This window comes from Lacerta agilis, chromosome 14, assembly GCF_009819535.1.
Source record: "Lacerta agilis isolate rLacAgi1 chromosome 14, rLacAgi1.pri, whole genome shotgun sequence".
Lineage (NCBI taxonomy): Eukaryota > Metazoa > Chordata > Lepidosauria > Squamata > Lacertidae > Lacerta > Lacerta agilis.
In genome coordinates, this window is record NC_046325.1 from 46,410,375 (window position 1) to 46,429,126 (window position 18,752).

At 41.5% G+C, this 18,752-nt stretch overlaps 1 protein-coding gene across 1 annotated transcript in view; it reads left to right on the forward strand.

Moving 5' to 3' along the window:
* Positions 1–18,752, forward strand: part of FHOD3 (formin homology 2 domain containing 3) — a 270,953-nt gene that overhangs the window by 210,604 nt on the left and 41,597 nt on the right. The window contains 9 exon segments of the mRNA XM_033169563.1: positions 882–1,016; positions 6,276–6,490; positions 12,293–12,504; positions 12,506–12,599; positions 17,596–17,651; positions 17,653–17,981; positions 17,983–18,087; positions 18,089–18,304; positions 18,306–18,480. Of these exon segments, the coding sequence (XP_033025454.1) occupies positions 882–1,016; positions 6,276–6,490; positions 12,293–12,504; positions 12,506–12,599; positions 17,596–17,651; positions 17,653–17,981; positions 17,983–18,087; positions 18,089–18,304; positions 18,306–18,480 (1,537 nt within the window).

Consider the following 18,752-nt stretch of genomic DNA (forward strand, 5'->3'; position numbering starts at 1 on the left):
GTCAGGGGTCCCTTTACCTTTACCTTACATACAGCAACAGTGTTTTGTGTTGTGTAGGCTCCTATGATGTAAGTAATGGGCCCTGCCTGCTAGCCTGCTTCCTAAAATATCATTTCTTAATTGTATTTCAGTTGAACAATCACTCTGATAAAATACATACTTTGTTACGTGCAAATGGCTTTAGATAAATTGCCATATAGCATATATTCAACACAAAAAACAGTGACAATTTGTTGTTAACAAAGGACAGCTGGACATATAAAGGGCCCAATTAGCTTCACTAGCTTAGGGCCTCATCAAACCTAAATCCGGCCCTGCTGACAACCTTTGTGTTGGAATGAAGTGTGGCATGCAGCAGTTACTAAAGAGAAGCATCAGATTTAGGGCAGCGCGGGTGGTTCCCCCACACAAGGTGTCAAGCCGAGAGGGTGCAAAATTGAGAACGTCCGTAATTGAGAAGATCCATTTGGGGGAGCCAAATTTGGTCTGGCTCAGAGTGCCATATTAGCAAAGATTACCAAAATCCACCCCTGAAAATAGCTTGCTTCAATGAAAGAGAAAGGTTTCCAGCGGTCTTTACTTTGGGGCTGATCAAATTAGTGAAATGACTGGTAATCCTTTCCCATTGGCCCTTAGTGTAATACTGTATTGGTTTGTTGTTGTTGTTGTTGTTGTTTTAATCAGAAGCCCTACCAGAGTATGTGCAAAATGGTAATTCACCTTTTAGCATGAACCAGAGTGGCCGTAAGTCACATATGGAAAAAGACTGGCTGCTGAGATGTTGGGATACAGCATATATATTTAGAATGAGAAAAAGTAGACAGGTGAAAAGCTATTTTATTGAAAAATATGAAGCGATGTGATTTCTCCTTGGTGTGCAGGCCGTCCTTGGGTGGTCTACTTACATCGTCGTATCGGCAGCACCAAGAGTCTTTGGCAGCGGAAAGAGAGAGGCGGCGTCAGGAGAGGGAGGAGCGGCTGCAAAGGATAGAGCGGGAAGAAAGAAACAAGTTCAAGTAAGACAGAAAATCATTTCGCGATTTGTTATCTTAATATAACTAGAGTTGAAAAGTCATTTGCCGTATTCAATATGTGCACCCTTCCATCCGTCTTCCAAAATGGTAGCATTTCCATGCTGACCTGCATTTGCTCATGAAGAGAAATTTGGAATTGTGGCATCTGATAAACCAAGCAAACTTGGCCCTCCAGATGTTTTGGGACTACAACCCCCATCATCCCTAGCTAAGAGGTCCAGTGGTCAGGGGTGATGGGGATTGTAGTCTCAAAACTTCTGAAGGGCCGGGTTTGCCTACACCTGTGATAAGCCACCTATTTGTCTGGGTATTTCTCAGTTTCCCTTCCCACAAGTCACAGAGTACACAGTATGCAGTGCATTTCATAAAATACTGCTTTTCATAGCTTTGATACATTTATATCCCTGTAGCCTTGTCAATTAGCTGGAGTATCTGGAGTCAGCTGAAATATTATTATTATTAGTAGTAGTAGTAGTAGTATTTAAATTTGTGTACCACCCTATACCCACAGGTCTCAGGGCGGTTCACAGGGTAATACCTGAATGAATGAAATTTTATTTGTGTCAGCTGTCGGTCATAGCAACAACAACAACAAAACCATTGCAATATACACAGAACAAAATAAAAAGTTGATTATATATAATACCTTGTCTTCACAGTTTTCAATCCAATGTCAATTCTCTTAGGTCTGTTGAACCACATTAATTACTTCAGAAGCTGTTTGTGACCACATACAGATAAATGCTTATTTAAAAAACATGGAAAATCAGTTTTCATTGTGTGCTGCTGATTTTTTTTCAATAATGGGTTTTCTTGGCAGAAAAATCACTATTACATTGATAGGATTAAATGTGTTCAACTGGTGAGACCTAATTCGCCATCTTTTCATTATGAGATCTGAGTGTAAATTTGCTTAGCATAGTGCAGGATGATGCCCTAATAATTTCCAAAGAGAAAAAATAATTTGCTAGTTCTGTAATGAAACAGAAAAGCTCGATAACTTATCAGTGACTAACAAGTCAGTAAAGTCAGAAGGAGACAAAAGAGTTCCCAGCCTCTCGCCTGTTAATGAAATGGTCATCTTCTATGTAAATCATAATAATAATAATAATTTATTATTTGTACCCCACCCATCTGGCTGGGTCTCCCCAGCCACTCTGGGCCGCTTCCAACAAATATTAAAATACAAGGGAATATTTTTGTATGGTGGTATCTGAAGGGGTGTCACCTGGACAATAAGTCAGTGAGCACTAGGCCTTTTAACTGTCAGCTATCTAAGAATGGATTCTCAAGATTGCCTCCCACAGTGCAATTCAAGATTGCCTCCCACAGTGCAATTTTTGGAAAGAATCTCAGATAGGTTTTAGCATCACCTCATGAAATAAACACCTGAGTGTTAATTGTTGCCATTTCTATGGTGGCTGTACACCTGAACAAATACTTTTGTTTGTGTCTGATTTTTTTTAAAAATATTTATTTTCTTTCCTTTTTTCACCTGAATAAATCTTGATACCTTTCACAAGACATAGAGCTCAGGTCAAAACTTGATGGAGATTGGAGACTTAATGACATTTGTTTAGAGCATGGCACTCATAATGCCAAGGTCACAGGTTCGATCTTGATATTCCTACACCACTTGTGATCAGATGTTCTCTGCATTTATACATCAATTTTGCCAGACCCCCGTCGCAAAATGTGACCACCACTCTGGCAAAGAGTCCGTTGAAGTATAGGTATATACAGGTTCGATCCTTTGCAGGGGGCTGTGCTAAAAGACCCTCAGGGCCCCTTCCAACGCCATGATTCTGTGACATATTCTCCTATGAAAAACATCAGTTATCAGCATAGTGTCAATGAAGTGTGTGTGTGGCAATGTGTCATTTAAAAATTACGCCCATCATCACAGATTTCTTTTATCAAAGAATGTATTTTAATCTGAGCTCTTTCGTTTTAGCTGCTTTCATTTCTTTCACTGCTTGCTATGTTTTTCTTTTCCTGCTTTTTCTTCAAGTTATTTTCCTTGTAACTTTATGCACCTCTGTTTCGTAGTCGTAATTATCTAGACAAAAGAGAGGAGCTAAGACAAGCAAGAGAAGAGAGGTCGGTACTTAATTTCTTATGTCATTTATTGAGAGATGCATGGTTTTGTAAACATGCTTCCAGTTAGACTTGTAAAGAATGGCTTAAATCAGAAATGCACGTGCTACTTCATTCTGGCAACCACAGCCATGATAAAGGAAGATGTTCATTACTGAATAATGGGCATCTAACAAATAATTGTTTGGATTGGAGAGAGAGAGAGACTTCTGGAACTGTCAGCCAGGACTTTCAGCTACTTCACAAGAAGCCATAGCGGAGAAATCTGCAAAAGAAGTGGCATAGGAGGGCTGCTGAGTTTGGAGACTAGGTTTGATTCAGAACTTCCACCAGACCTTCAGGTGGCTGTTGTATGGCTGGAAAGGCAAAGGAAGGACATCACTCTATTTTGAGTTTTGAGAAACTACAAATCCCATGTAGAGAGCTTCTACAGCAATAGGTAAAAGTCACATAGCCTCAATAATACGAGAGCAAAGTGCTACCTGCAATTTTTTATAGTATCATTTGCGAACTCATCCATTGTCTCCTGAGACAGATGGATGCCAACCAACCATTTCCTTGCAGCTAGCTTTACAGGTACTTCACCAGGTTTAATCTAAACGATCCTTTGGAGAAATGGTGGTCAACCTTCTTGGCAAATGTGCCAAAGCCTATGCAGCCCTCCCTCCCCATCCCTTGGAATGGTTTTCTTCGAACCTACTAAGGGAGGGAACAGGTGGCAGTACAACCCAGAAGAGTCCGATAGCACTACAGCCAGGATTCCAAGCTATAGGCAGACCCACTGGTTTGCCTGTTTCAATCCAAATAGGCTACAAACCCCTGCTACCTGTGTCACTTATGAATCCATCTACTCCAGGGGTTGTCAACCTAGTCCCTACCGCCCACTAGTGGGCGTTTCAGGATTCTAGGTGGGCAGTAGGGGGTTCTACGACACAAGCTGAATCCTCCTTCCATCCAGCACTGGTGGGCAATAAGGAAATTTGACCATCAAGAAAGATGCATTAGTGGGTGGTAGATATAAAAAGGTTAACTACCCCTGGTCTACTCATTTGGGAGATAAAGCCTTATTTAGGTAACAGCTTAGCTCTCATAGAGAATCACAATCTATTGAACTGGCTGTGTATAAATGCTAGAAACATTTCCTATTTTATAGCCATCCTTTACAGTCACTTTCCAAAATCTGTGGGCACGCTACATCACATGGAACCCTAATTTCTTAACATTGAGAAAAAGCTCGACTATGTCAGTGTTTTTCAACCACTGTTCCGTGGCACACTAGTGTGCCGCGAGATGTTGCCTGGTGTGCCGTGGGAAAAAATTGTTTATTTGATTCCTATTCAAGAGAATTACTTTATATATAGTCAATATAGGCACAGAGTTAAATTTTTTAACATTTTCTAATGGTGGTGTGCCTCGTGATTTTTTTCATGAAACAAGTGTGCCTTTGCCCAAAAAAGGTTGAAAAACACTGGACTATGTTACTGAAAGTGGTTTTGCACACCCTTGAAACCAGCTCCTGCAACACTGCATGTGGCATAATATTTATGAAAGATATCTTCGTATCTGTAATGGCTGTGCACTTGAAACTACATGTGTACCCATGTATTGACTATATACGTAATTTAGTATTTACTGAATAACAGACACTGTTATTTTCCGGGGGTGGCGGCGAGGCAGCCTCATTCTTACTGGGTGTAATGTTCACTAGCGCAACCTTTCCTTGTTTATACTGACTCCTAAAAGCATCCACCCCAAGGAGGAGACCGCATGCTGTGCATCTGCATGATTCACTCATCTTGCTTTGCAGTCAGCTTCCGCTGAGATCTGGCAATCTACTCCATCTCTGCATTAGGCGCGATTGGATCATTCAATCCCTCTTAATGCAAGATGCAGCAGAATCACCCACACTCAGGGGAGGCTTCCCATTGCATTTGCATTTCTGCATTAGTCTCTTGTCAGTGTGTACCTCTTTCAAACAGTGACACACAGGAGGTGAGGTCCTCTGAGCCAGGTAACTTTTACTCTTCCACGCTATAAACCATTCAGGTGTAAAATTGAAGCATGCTTCCAATTTTGATTAAGGGAAAAGATGGTGGGAATCTGGGGAACAATGCAGCATTGTACAGAAGTAAGATCTCTATCTTGCCCCATTTTGTATTGTTATGAAATGCTTAGTGCAGTCAGATATTGGAAGCCAAACACAGAGTCAGGGATGCAGGAAGTTAGTCTCGATTCACCTTTGTGAGCAGTTCACTTCTGAGTAGCACAAACCAAGTCAGGAGCCTACTTTTACATCTGCGTTCATTAATGTACTCCACGGGCAAATAATGGTGGATAAAATTAGCAGACATCTGGAAGATATGCATATTCCGAAGCTATTTTGGTCTGAACATATAAAGAATTGTATGGAGAATATGATTGGTAGCTGGTCTTAATAAACAGTTAGCAAGTCTTGCCTGCCTAAAATGCAAAACAGATGTATCTTTGTTCTTTTCAACTGACTTTGATGAATAAACTATATGTGACGTCATATCCAAGCTATTGAATGTCTTGAGTCCGGCTGAGAAATCTTTTAGAATTAAAAAAAAAGTTTCCATTGTAGACGCTCGAGAGAACAAGTGAATTCCAGTGCACTGCTCTTGGAGCTAATAGAAGCAGGTTCAGAGACTCAGACAGTTTTTAGTCCAAACATTTGCAAGTGGTATTATTTTCTGCAAGATCTATTTTCCTGTGAGGCACTAAAATTTCCTCCCTTCTCTCTCCAGCAAGACTGGGACTGGGTCTTTTATCATTTGGGGATCTGAGAAACATTTTTGTGAAGGAAAAGGGAAGAGCTTGTAAATGTTTCCATGGGGAAGAAGACAATTTTCTTCAGAGTGCAGCATCTGAGGACTGCTTAAAATTATCCTTTTGTTTGACAGCAGCACTATAAACGTCGCTGGGTTTTGCTTGTTTTTTTGTCCCCCCCCCCCTGCTCTGGTGCCTTCCATCCTGTCCCCCCAAAGTTTAGCCCAGCAGTCAGTTTTGCCGTGTACCTCATGTGTCAGGAAGTCAGAACTTTCCTCACAGGTGCTTCAGCTGTAAACAAGCATCAGCAACCGTTTTCTCCTTCTTTACGAAATCCCTTTGGAATTTGACTTCCAGATACAAATACTTGGAGAAATTGGCAGCTGAAGAGTACGAGAAGGAGCTGAGAAGTCGGAGTTTATGTAGGGGCAAGAGTGACTTGTCCTTGAACTTGGGCTCTTCTTCAGTCCCAGCCTCTCCCATTCCGACATCTGCTAGCCCCACTTCAACAGATTCTCAGGAGGAGCCAAAGTCCCCTGTGACAACTCGCAGGGCATCTCAGATCTCAGAAGGTAAGTGCCAATGAACTCTGAAGGGGAAATTGGCATCTCTTAATCGCTTCTCAGTTCTTAAAGCAGATACATCAATATAGATTTCAAGGTATCGCACTTTCATAAAATGTTGATATCTTTTGCTGTCAATCCTTTCTCTTAGATATAGGTTTGATACCTTACAAACAAATGGCAAATTTGGTATGCTATTCTGATTTCACCGATTGCATTTGGTGTTGTGATCCTGGTATATCAATGCTTACAAAGTCAAAACACTAAAAGTATGTGAAAAGTATGTGCTCCAGCTAAAATTAAACATGTTAGATGAATTGGCTTCAATGGGAGATTTAAGCATGGGGGAATAAAAATGTTTAATTTTAGCTAGACTGCACCTTGGAATAAGGGCATGTGTGTACCTTGGATGGCTTTTAACATCTTGTCCCCTTGACCCCAAGAGCCAGGCTGCTTTTGAAACTCTTGAGAATTTCAAAATTGGTGACAGGAAAGTGGCAAACGCCTGTGTACACATGCCAATTCCAATGTTCCTGAATTTGTATTTTATATGTATTAGGTTTAAATTACTGTTAGTCATCTTTTTAATTTTTTATAGGAAGATAGGATGAAAATATAATTGGAATACTTATTATTATTATTATTATTATTATTATTATTATTATTTATCATACTTAAGGAATCTCTGAAAGATTTGGTACCAAAATAAGTGGCAAGGCAATAGTGAATGGGAAAACAGAGATGAAAAGTTGTTTTTATTGGTGGGGGTGGCATGCATACATCTTAGATGTATAGCAGAACTCTTAATAGGTTTATAATACACCAAATGCAATGGGTAAAAAGTGAAGAAGAAATCAGAAGCATTTATCTAGCCCAAGTTAATCACTGTTGAATCACATTCATTTCAATGATGAGTTAAAGCACATGCCTAAATCTTTCCTATTGAGATCTGTGGGACAAAAATACTTATTTTTGGCTGGTTTATGCACATGATCAGCATCTTACGTAGTTTCTTTGGAAATCTGATGATGAATGCGTTGTCTATATATGTGACTTCTGTACTTGAAGGTAAGATTGTTAACTTCTTCCTCAACGGGACTCAAATCCTCAAATACTTTATCTGTTATGATGCATGACTATTTCTGGGGCTGGTGCATGCTGAATGCCAGTTCTCACTATCATAGTATCATAGAGTTGGTACATTAAAGGTCTTCCCCCGCTGATTCGGGAAATCCACTACAACAGGTAGCCATCCAATCGCTACTTTAAAATCTCTGACAAAGGAGAGTCTACTGCCTCTTGAGGCAGACTGTTGAGCAGTTTGTACCACCCACAAGATCTTCCAAGCTTTCAGTCTAAATTCTTTTCCTTGTAATTTGAGCTCATTGGTTCAAGTCCTACCCTCTGGTGCTACCCAGGACAAAACTGCTCCCAGCTGTATCTGACAGCCCTTCGTGTACTTTGACTTGATGATGCCACTATGACTTGAGCTCCTTGGCTTTATTGGCTGCTGTTGCTTGAAGCATGCTGTTAAAGAACTACCATCTGAAGGGAGAATGGATATTGTATGCTGACTTAGGGTGCGCTGCTGTCAAACTTGATTTTAATTTGCATGGTTTCTATTTTTTCTCAGTATTGGAGTGTTCCTACAAAGATTGTGTATCTGTGAAATCACTTTGATTCAAAATGGCAGTTATTCAAACCCAGTGTCAGGCTTTAAAAAAAAAACCCAACTCACCTCATTTCCCCTACCATTAGGATTTTTCAAATCACTGCATGGAGAGCAGCTATCTCTTTTATGATGATTATTTTCGCATATGTCTCTGGGATTCCTTCCAAACATTACATTATAAAATGGAGCTCTTTGGTATGTGTGGGGAATAGATTTATAACAGGTGCATAGGCTAACTCTCTGTGGTTGAGGTGTGGAGTTGCTTTCAGCAGATGGCAGGTGTTTAGGGTTTTTTCCAGAGGAGGACCTGACGCAAATGAGCAACGTTGTGGAAATTTGCACAGATGAATGAGATAAAGACAGCAAATGCTTTAATCGTTAAGGGAAGCATCCATCTCTGTAAAGATCTCCAAATGCAGATGGTCCATGCCTTGGAACTGCTGTCATAGGCATAATTACAAGGAACGAAACCCTGTTGTTTCCCAGCAAAATTACTCACTTGAATGAATATGAATATTTCGGATTCAGAAAGGGTACAAGTCGGAATGTTGAGCGGTGCACTTACATTTCCATTGTTATTTTGAAAGGCGCAGCACACTGAGAAGTTAGGAGCAACCTTTCTCAAATCTTTGTTTACCCATGAAGACAGTCTATGTTCCAAATACTGAGAGTTCACTCAGTTCACGTACTGCACATTACGTATCTCCACCACACTTTTCACAAAACTTTGCTTCATTTCTGTAATGGGATTTTGAGAAACTTGAAGGCTACTCAATTCACAAATCTGGCCAGATTGTTTATGCTATATATATTTTAAAAATTAATAATTTTTTAAAACCCTGCAAGTAATGTGGAATCTTTATTTTCTCCAGGGAAGATGGGATGGCTTGGTACATTAGAAGGAAGTCTTGTTAGAAAACAAATGTTCACCCAAATAAGGGGGAAATTACATTTTCGGTTGTTATATACACGTGTATATTTGACATGCACAAAGAAATTCCATTTGTTTCCCCATTTTCATACTAAAAGAGGCCACCTACATTATTTATGGGAAATGGTTGAATACAAAATCAAAACTGCAGGTGCTTCATCAGTAGTGCAAGAGAATACATGCAGGAGACATATATAGATGTCTCCTGAAATGTAAGTCCTATGGAGTTGATTGGGGCTTAATCCCTGGTAAGTGGGTGTGCAATTCTAGACTAAGTGTTTTACTACGGAAATCCAGCAGATTAGTGAATAGTGTAAACTGAACCCTTGGTAAATAAAGGAAATAAACTATGTGAGACAGAAGTTCCTAGAATGTCTGACTGACTAATCTAGATGAATACCTAACAACAGACATACAAAAACGTAGACTGCTTAAATTTTTTGCTATAGTTAAGCCATATAGCTGGATGAATGGATAGACAGACCTATTGGATACAGCTGCTGTGTGACATGTTAGCAGTTTTTTCATGGGGAAACTCCTAAATGGGTCTGACCTGCCTTCCCATACGTGGTCAGGTTAGGCACCAATTGTGATTTCTGGGGCTGATGGGAATTGTAGGTGAAGGGTGGGTCAGACAAAAGATTATGTAGTAACCCAACTTTCAGCTGCCTTTGGAAGTTCACAAGCAGGTTATGAAGGGGATAGCTTTCCATTATTGTTTGTCCCCAGCATCTGGTAGTCTATGATAGAGTTTGGGTCCATTCATAGACTGTGAAATTCCTAGTGCGGAGGTCTTAGCAAGTTTGGGCCTGCTGCATGCAGTGGAGGTAGTGAAACACAAGAGGACAGAAGTCTAGATTTTTCTGCCTCCTGATTCAATTCTAGGGGGCAGAGAGAACTTGAATCCCATTGTCCCTGTCAAGAAATGCCCCAAGTTTATAAAACCTCTCACTATTTCGAGTCAGACCCAACTCTGGTCTGATTCAGTTAGAGTCAGCCTGAAATACTAGTAATGTTGGAAAATTCTCATTTGGGGAATTCATATTCTAAGCTATTCAGTAAAGGGCTTTTAATTTGAATTCCTCGAAATGAGATTTGCCACCAATACTAGCAATCAGAGGTGTGCAGTTAGAATGGGGAACATGGGCTGTTCAGATGTTATGACCTCTGGCTCCCATCAGCCCAGCTAGCATGGTCAATGGTCAGGGATGAATGGAGTTAGAATCCAACAACCTCTGAAGAGCAACAGTTCCCCATCACTGATGTAGCTCTCGTGATCTGTAGAACTACCTTCTGTGTATCTTGCTAGAATCAGAAAAGCTTCAAGTTCTGTTTCATGGGTCGTCCCAAAAGCTTCAGCTGTATTTCAAATTGTTATTTACATTGCCGTTACATTGTGAACTTGAATTTTGCTGATATACTAGTTCATATCTATATCTGTATCTATATATGAATCAGTTCATTTGAGAGGTAAAAATTAAGAAGATATGTCAAATCTCAAAATATTTTTTCCTAATAGTCATCCACCACTCAGGAGTTGTCACTGAAAAATCTGAAGATAGACTTTGTTGCATGGCATTAGAAATTCATGTTCTGACCTCCAGAATGCAGGGGTCAACAAACAATTTCAGCATGGGGCCAGTCCACTGTCCCTCAACCTGGGGGGCAGACTATTTTGGGGGGGGGGTGAACGAATTCCTATGCCCCAAAATAACCCAGAGATGCATTTTAAATAAAAGCACACATTCTACTCATGTAAAAAAACACCAGCAGGCCCCACAAATAACCCAGAGATGCCTTTTAAATAACACATTCTACTCATGTAAAAACATGCTGATTCCCGGACCATCCACGGGCCGGATCCAGCCCCGGTCCTTAGTTTGCCTACCCATGCATAGAGATTCAGGACGTAATTAATCAGAATGTACTCCTGAGCAAGTAACCTCAAAACAGTGCTCTTGCTCACTTCTAGTTCATCTCAATGGGATTTGTGCAGGAGAACTTCCTAATACTTTGTGTCCCAAATGCCTACTAACGGCTTAAACTAATTTTGTAGTACCTCGCTTCTTTAGTGTTGTATTTTTCAGATGGTCCCCATTTTTCCACTATAAAGTTACACTGTTTAGGTTGGACTCCCTTTCCTTTTCTCATCCTTTCTGAGTCGTCTGAATTCTCATCAGAAAAGAAAAGATCATTGCAGTCTCCGTTCTGACACTGCGTACACTGCAAAAGTAGAATTGCCAGGCTGGTCAAAGGAAAAATCTAGAACTGTGTCATAGTTTAGCCAAGAGGTGATTTCACAACTACACAAAATTAACATACATATTCACTTTGCTGTCACTTCTGCATGGTCATTCTGTCTTTGAGAACTGTGAGCTGCTTGACTGAATACCTGTGGGTGCCTTCTAGTTTCTTTACAGTACAATATAGAAATCTCGCATGTGAAAATCCTGGTTTAGCTGAAAATGATGACTCATTTCACTCTGTCAGTGATCAAATGAGGTGGAGGAAATCAACTGCATAATCCACAATATGTGTCAGATGCCAGCTAAGAGACAAATTTATGCCACTTGCCAAACAGCTAGAAGCTAGATTTGTGCCAGATGCCAAGCCAGTGTTTTACTATTCCGAAATAAATTGCCACGAGGAAACATATGCTTGCTGTCAACTCAGTGCATGGCACTGCCCTTTCCAAGCTGTGCTGCTCTAATAAAACTAACACATGTGTACCTTTCTATGTGTAAACAGATAAAATCAGTCACTCTTAAGCATGTTTTCAACAACAGAGCATACAGCGACCAAAAATGATCTTGTCCTTTTTTTCTCCCTGTTGCTCCTTGCTTTTAAAGAGAGAGAGAATCATTTGTTTTAGCACCCAGTGTAGATGGGATTATTAAATATTGTACCTATATTGTTGAAATTTTACCACACACACACACACACTTATAAATGCCTTAAAGTTTGACCAAACTTTATTCAAGCAGGAAATGGCAGATTTCCAGTGTGTCTCATGAGCAGGACCCTTCTTCAAGTGCTGCACATGAGCTCTGCCTTGCGAATGCCATGCTCAACCATTTCTTAAAAGCAGCCACCGACCCCTTTCTCTTTTCACTCACTTGGAGAAATGAAGGCTGATGGGACTCGCTTGACTGTGCGAAGCACGAAACACTGTTTTTAAGTGAATCTCTCTCCATTGTTCTTTCACCAGTGAGTGCCAGTGAACCTGAATGCGAACCAGAACCTGAGCCAGAGGCAGAAACAAAAACAGAGCAGGAAGATGAGGCAGACTTGGAGCAGGGGGCAGAAACACCCCAAGAAGTAGAGGTTGCAGAGGTGGAGCCAGAAAGCGGAGTGGAGCAAGAGGCAGAAGAAGGTGCAATACTAAGTGAAAAAGAGAGGCAGAATGAAGAAGTGAATGAAAAAAGACAATTGTTCCGCATCCAGCATATCCTCAGCAAGCAGCACTTTAGAGAGGGAGGAAAGGGAGGAAAAGTTGGCCAGTGACAATGAAACTGGTAAAGTGAAGTATTTTCTCCATAACAGTTGACCTTTTTTGTAATTTTGAAACAGCAGCTTCATTTTAACATTTGTTGTAAGAGAAGTAATTGATCTGTTTTCGTTTACTGGTATGTCCTCCATTTAAAGCCCCAGTTCCTAGATATTTTGGGCGGAGGGTTCAGTAGAGGTTTTCTGCGCAGACTCACAGAAGAATCAGAACTTTGAAAGACATTATTCCATGGGGATAGTATGTTTAAAGTTTCCTTGCTAGTTAGAATCTTGTTGCAAAAGCAGCCATTTTTTCACATTTCAAGACTCCCTTTAGGTTCGCCTTTAGGAGAGGGTCTAGACTTGTGCAAAACCTTCCCTGCTATTCCCTTCCTTGCTGAAATGTGATGCTGCATGTTTGGGACACTTGTCTGCCAAAGACGTTTTGCCATTTTCAGAAGCAAAGGTTTTTTCTGAATTATCCGTTCACGTATTACTTCAGATCCCAGCATGGCAGTTCACCGTTCCCCACTTTAAATCACAGACACCTGGCTTATAATTGCATGTGGCTTCCGACTGAAAAGCTCAGAGATTGGTTCGCTTTTGCATATGGCGCTGGGGTAGGGTTCATCATTGTTCCCTGCTCAGTTGCTACCTTCCTGGCTATCGTATATCTCTCCTGATTCCATGTTATTAACTTAATACAGAACATCTTGTGCATCAAACTCCCCTTTTTTCCTTAAAATGACAACTCTGCAATAACTGTTTGACAACTTATTGCTATATTTGGAGGGCTTTTGTCCACACGATGCTTCTTCCATCCCTAGTGGTCACTCTTAGCAGGTTCAGAGTGAAATCATAATCACAGATGGCTTTGCTTCTCATTAACCTTTCTAAGGAGATAGGCAAGATGCCTCTCCTTGTTTTCTCTGCTATCCTTCTTTTATCAGATAATCGGATATTCGCATTCACTTTTATGGGGCTGCAGTAATTAGGTGCAGATTTCCACTTTTCTCAGGGTAGAATGTGTGTAACCTTGGCAGGCACTTCTGTTTTAATGTTTTCAGCATGCAGCATATGCAGCCCAAGAGGTATATGGGGAAGAAAATATTTCACTCTCTAGAAGCTATGCAAGAAAATGAAAATCACATTTTGGACTCTAGTGTCCAAACCCCTCTTACAAAAGTCCTGGACTATGATTAAGTTACTGGCCTTTTTAAAGGGCTGTTTCTTTCTTGACACATACCCAAGGATGTTATATTAAGGTTTCATTTTTCTGTACTTTTGTAAGGATCTGAATGTATGAGAGGGATGAAATAGTAGAGTTGTTCCACATCTGCATCTCATGCAGGTTTTCATATTTGTGCTATGTTTTTCATGGGTCTGACCTTTCTAAAATCAAGGACAGGCAATGGGAGGAAGTTCATGGTCACCCAGATCTGGCCCAGGAGCCCAAGGTTTCCCAACCCTGGAATAAGGAAAATGAGATGGCGCCTTGGTTTTGCAAGGCCATTGTAAGAGAATTTTCTAACTCTTATTTCCTGCTTGTCTTTTGCTTACTTCAGTTCTGGGAAAGGATTAAAACAGATTGGCATGATTTTGTCACTTTTAGCAGACGCTACTGAGAATACTAAAGAAGACATTTACAAGAGCGCAAGAGGAGAGGTTCTAGAAAGGGATTTGATCATTTTAATGAAGAGATGAAAGGGAGCTGGGTGCAAATTAATCTTGAGTTGTAAACGAATTGAAATGCGCTCACCCTGCACCAGCTTGTTAGCAGGCCGAAAACTAGGGGCTCCCTCTCAGTGTTTTGGGGAGAGCCGCAAAGGGGAGCAAGATGTTCGCATCACTATTGTTGTAAGAACAAATGCAGTGGTACCTCAGTTTAAGAACAGCCCTGTTTACGAACTATTCGGTTTACGAACTCCGCAAAACTGGAAGTAGTGTCCCAGTTTGCGAACTTTACCTCTGTCTAAGAACAGAAGCCGAACAGTGGAAGGGCACCAGCAACGGGAAGCCTCATAGGGAAAGCGCACAGTTTAAGAACAGTTTTGGTTTAACAACGGATTTCCGGAATGGATTAAGTCCGTAAACCGAGGTACCATTGTACTTGGTAAGAGGCTTCCCTTCTGAGCTGTTTTGAGGCTTTCGTTCCCTTTGGGGAAGTCCTGAGACTTTTCTTTTTACCAGATCCTTCCGGGAACACACTCAATTTCCTCTGTGCCTCCTCAGTTTGTAAAGTATTCGGACATTTCAATAAACCGAATCTAAAGAAAAAGGAGCTAATGCCCATAATGGGGATCTTTTGGGGTTTCATGAACACAAATGGGTGTTTTGAGTACAGCTGAGCTAGAAATTCTCAAGCAAGCTGTTTTACCTGAAATGTCTGCTTTGGGGAAGATGAAATGTCGTGAAAGCTCTCCCCCAGACCTTCCCCTGCTTTTTATACTGCCTGTTAGTACCCCATCTATTTTACCTAGAAATTTCCCGATTGAGGGCACAAAGTGTTGCCCTTACTACTTCATGTAGCTTAATCTAATTGGCTGTATAGCGTTGGCATCACAGCGAACCTCATTGCACTGGCATAGTGAAATCCCATTTTAATAATAAAGTTTATTGTGAGGACTAAGCCTTTACAGATATATCTACATAATAATGTTAAATTTGTTACATGTAACCTTAACAATGGCTTCGTCAGATAAAAAGGTACAATATAGACAGATTATGGACAAAAAGGGACCTTATCCTGGTCAACCAAAAATCTTTTCCCTGGCTTTCATGGCCTTCATCACATAAACCGCTGCCACATGAGAAATCTGAGGATTGGCATCAACTAATAAATTTACACGATCTTCAGGGTTACTTATTGAGTTGGGTATAGTTTGCTGAATCCCACTCTAAAGCTCGAGTAAAGAGGACAATGAAAGAAGTAATGTAAAGCTCCTCTTGAGCTCAATGGAGCAAGGGCACAGGGTGCTCTAATGGGGTTCTGGCAAATCTGCCGGCCAGGTATGCTGTAGGTATTGTTTGGAACCGAGCCATAGTAAAGTCTCCGAAGAGTGGGGTCAGTGATATCCGCGGTAACTGGCACAGACTTTAACTGCTTTTAATCGGGGGAACCAGTAAGAAAACCCATTAGCTAAAGTGCATTGACCTGGAGTCTAGGACTTAGGCAAAGAGATTATAGAGGGAGTCTGCATAAAATTTGGCTTTTTAAGTCAGGAAGCTTCCCAGAGTTTGGCCAGCAGGCTAAGTGGTGCGTTTGGACCAGGTACCAATTTCCAGATTAATAAATTGCAAGGAACTATCTGGATATGTGGGGTAGGCCAACAATTCTGTGAATGTACGTAACCATTCTTGAAGAACAAGATGAGAGCAACCTTACATTATTGATTTTTTTCCTTCGTCACCACCTATGTCTAGATGTGTGCAGGAGAACACCTGAGTTTCCTAGATTATTGCAGAGTTAAAAGTGGAACAGGCCAGTGTTTGTTCACTATATTCAGATAGCCTTTAGTGAAGTTATGAAATCAGTTACGTTTGCAACACACAGTTCAGTAGTTTGTTACGCAACAGAACAGAAGGAACAATCCAGTTTGTGGGGTTGTCACCAGTAATGCAAGCCATAGGGCAGAGCAATTGTACTGAAGAGCGGACAGGCACGCAGCAGCACATGCACCACTGCATCTGAAGCAGGGCAGAAGCGAGAGCAGCAGAGGGCCCCAAGCAGCAGAGGCCCTGTGGGCTTTGGATCCTGCAGATCCAAAGTCTCTGGCGCACCCTCCCATTTCAAGGTCTTCTGATGGCTCCTGCCAGCGGCAGCACACCATCTACTTGCCTTTGCCTCAATCAACAGGGCTCCTCTTTGCACCATCATGCCTGCCCTCCCTAGGACTCTGGCCTGAAATTGTCATCCAGCTGAGAAAACCAGACTTCAAATGTGTTTCCTTGCTTTTTCAATAACTTCACCAATGTCCAGAATCGTTGAGTGTAAGATACCAATCGGTTTTCAGTTATCATCCAGGTGATGATGTTTACTATGCGCAGAACAGTTACCGTGGCAGTATGTTTAGAACAACATGTGTGGACACGGGTGGCGCTGTGGTCTAAACCACTGAGCCTCTTGGGCTTGCTGATCAGAAGGTCGGCAGTTCAAATCCCCGCAACGGGGTGAGCTTCTGTTGCTCTGTCCCAACTCCTGCCAACCTAGCAGTTCAAAACAAGACAGTGCAAGTAGATAAATAGGTACCACTGCGGCAGGAAGGTAAATGGTGATTCCATGCACTCTGGTTTCCGTCACAGTGTTCCTTTGCGCCAGAAGCGGTTTAGTCCTGCTGGCCACATGACCCGGAAAGCTGTCTGTGGACAAAGGCCGGCTCCCTCGGCCTGAAAGCAAGATGAGCGCCACAACCCCATAGTCGCCTTTGACTGGACGTAACTGCCCAGGGGTCCTTTACCTTTACCTTTTACCTACGCGCAGAACAGTTACCATGGCAGTATGTTTAGAACAACACGTTGGCCATTGAAAATCTGGGGAGAAATCAAAAGATTCAAAGCTACTGGAATTATATATGCTTAGTTTAGTTTTGTTAATGAAAGCAAAAAAGGAATGTCAAATACATAGTTTTCTCTTTTTCGCTCCTTAACTAAGCTTTCACCTGAAAGATTTCCCAAAACCCAGATTATGTAGGACCTAGGAATATGCTGTTTTATTACTAACTCTCCCAGACAGCCCCATTCATTCCAAGTTTCATATGTTGTTGTACATGTATTTATGAACAGGCAGAGGGCCTTCTCGGTATTGGTGCCCGCCCTGTGGAACGCCCTCCCATCAGATGTCAAGGAAATGAACAACTGTCTTGACTTTTAAAAGACATCTGAAGGCAACCCTGTATTGGGAAAAATTTAATGCCGCCCAGAGTGGCTGGGGAAACCCTGCCAGATGGGCGGGGTATAAATAATAAAATTTTTGTTATTGTTATTTGAACAACCTCTGACCCAGTTCCGTTCAATGTGTGGTTTCAGGTCCATGGTTACAGACCATTCAAGATGTTGGTGTGAATGATCAGTGCAGCAACATATCTCAATAACAAGAGGTTCATGTTGGACATGTTGTATGCCCATAACAAGAAGCCCAAGGATGAAGAAGATAAAGAGCTGGAGGAGAAGGAAGAGGAAAAGGAGATGGTGGAGGCAAGTGAAGACTCTATCACTAGCCTGGCCAGCAGGATCTCAGTTCTGAAGGCTACCAAACAAGCCAAAGACGAAAGTGTCAAAAGAATGGAGATTGGGAATTTGGACAACCAGGGCAGCGTCAAGGCCTTTGCAGAAAGATTCAACAATGGTGAACTGGCCAAGACCTCAAACTTTCCTGAGACTGATTTTAGTGACAAGGTCTCTGAAAAAACACCAGCAGCCTAAGAAGGAATCTGACTATATTTGGGACCAGCTCATGGCCAATCCCAGAGAACTGAAAATCAAAGATATGGATTTTACAGATTTAAGGGATGAGGATGATGGACATCTTGGATGTGGAAATGGGTCCTGGTGACTCTTTAGCTCCCCCTCCTCCACCCCCGCCTTCCTTTTTGGGTTTGCCTCCTCCACCCCCTCCCTTGTTTTATGGATGTCCTCCTCCACCCCCACCCTCTGGTAATTTATTGGCACCCCCTCCCTCTTTGGCATTCCTCAGGGTTTAGGATCGCCCCCTTCCCAGAGGTCAGCCAGCCTTTATAAAAAAAAAAAACAATCCGTCTATTTTGGAATGAGGTGAGGCCATTTGAGTGGCAGTATAAGAACAACAAACGCTGCAAAGGATTCCTGTGGTCAAAACTGGAGCCTATTAAGGTGGACACTTCCAAACTAGAGCACCTCTTCGAATCTAAATCCAAGGAGCTTCCTGTCACCAAGGTATTTCTCTTGATTTGCATTGATTTTGATCATATTTTATGTGTCTAAACCAAATCTGCCAGCTCTTCATGATAAAATAATTCCAAGAATTATTGCAAAATTTCCAAATATAGTTAAGACAGTTTTGCTTTGCAGCTTGCGGACCATGTTAGCTATTGAGAAATAGGTTTAATTCCTTAAATGAAGTCAAAATTCTGTGCAACATCTGTACAAGTAGTCAACCGTAATTTTCTGGTTGATTTAAACTGGAAGAAAGGAAGCCTCAGTTTTTT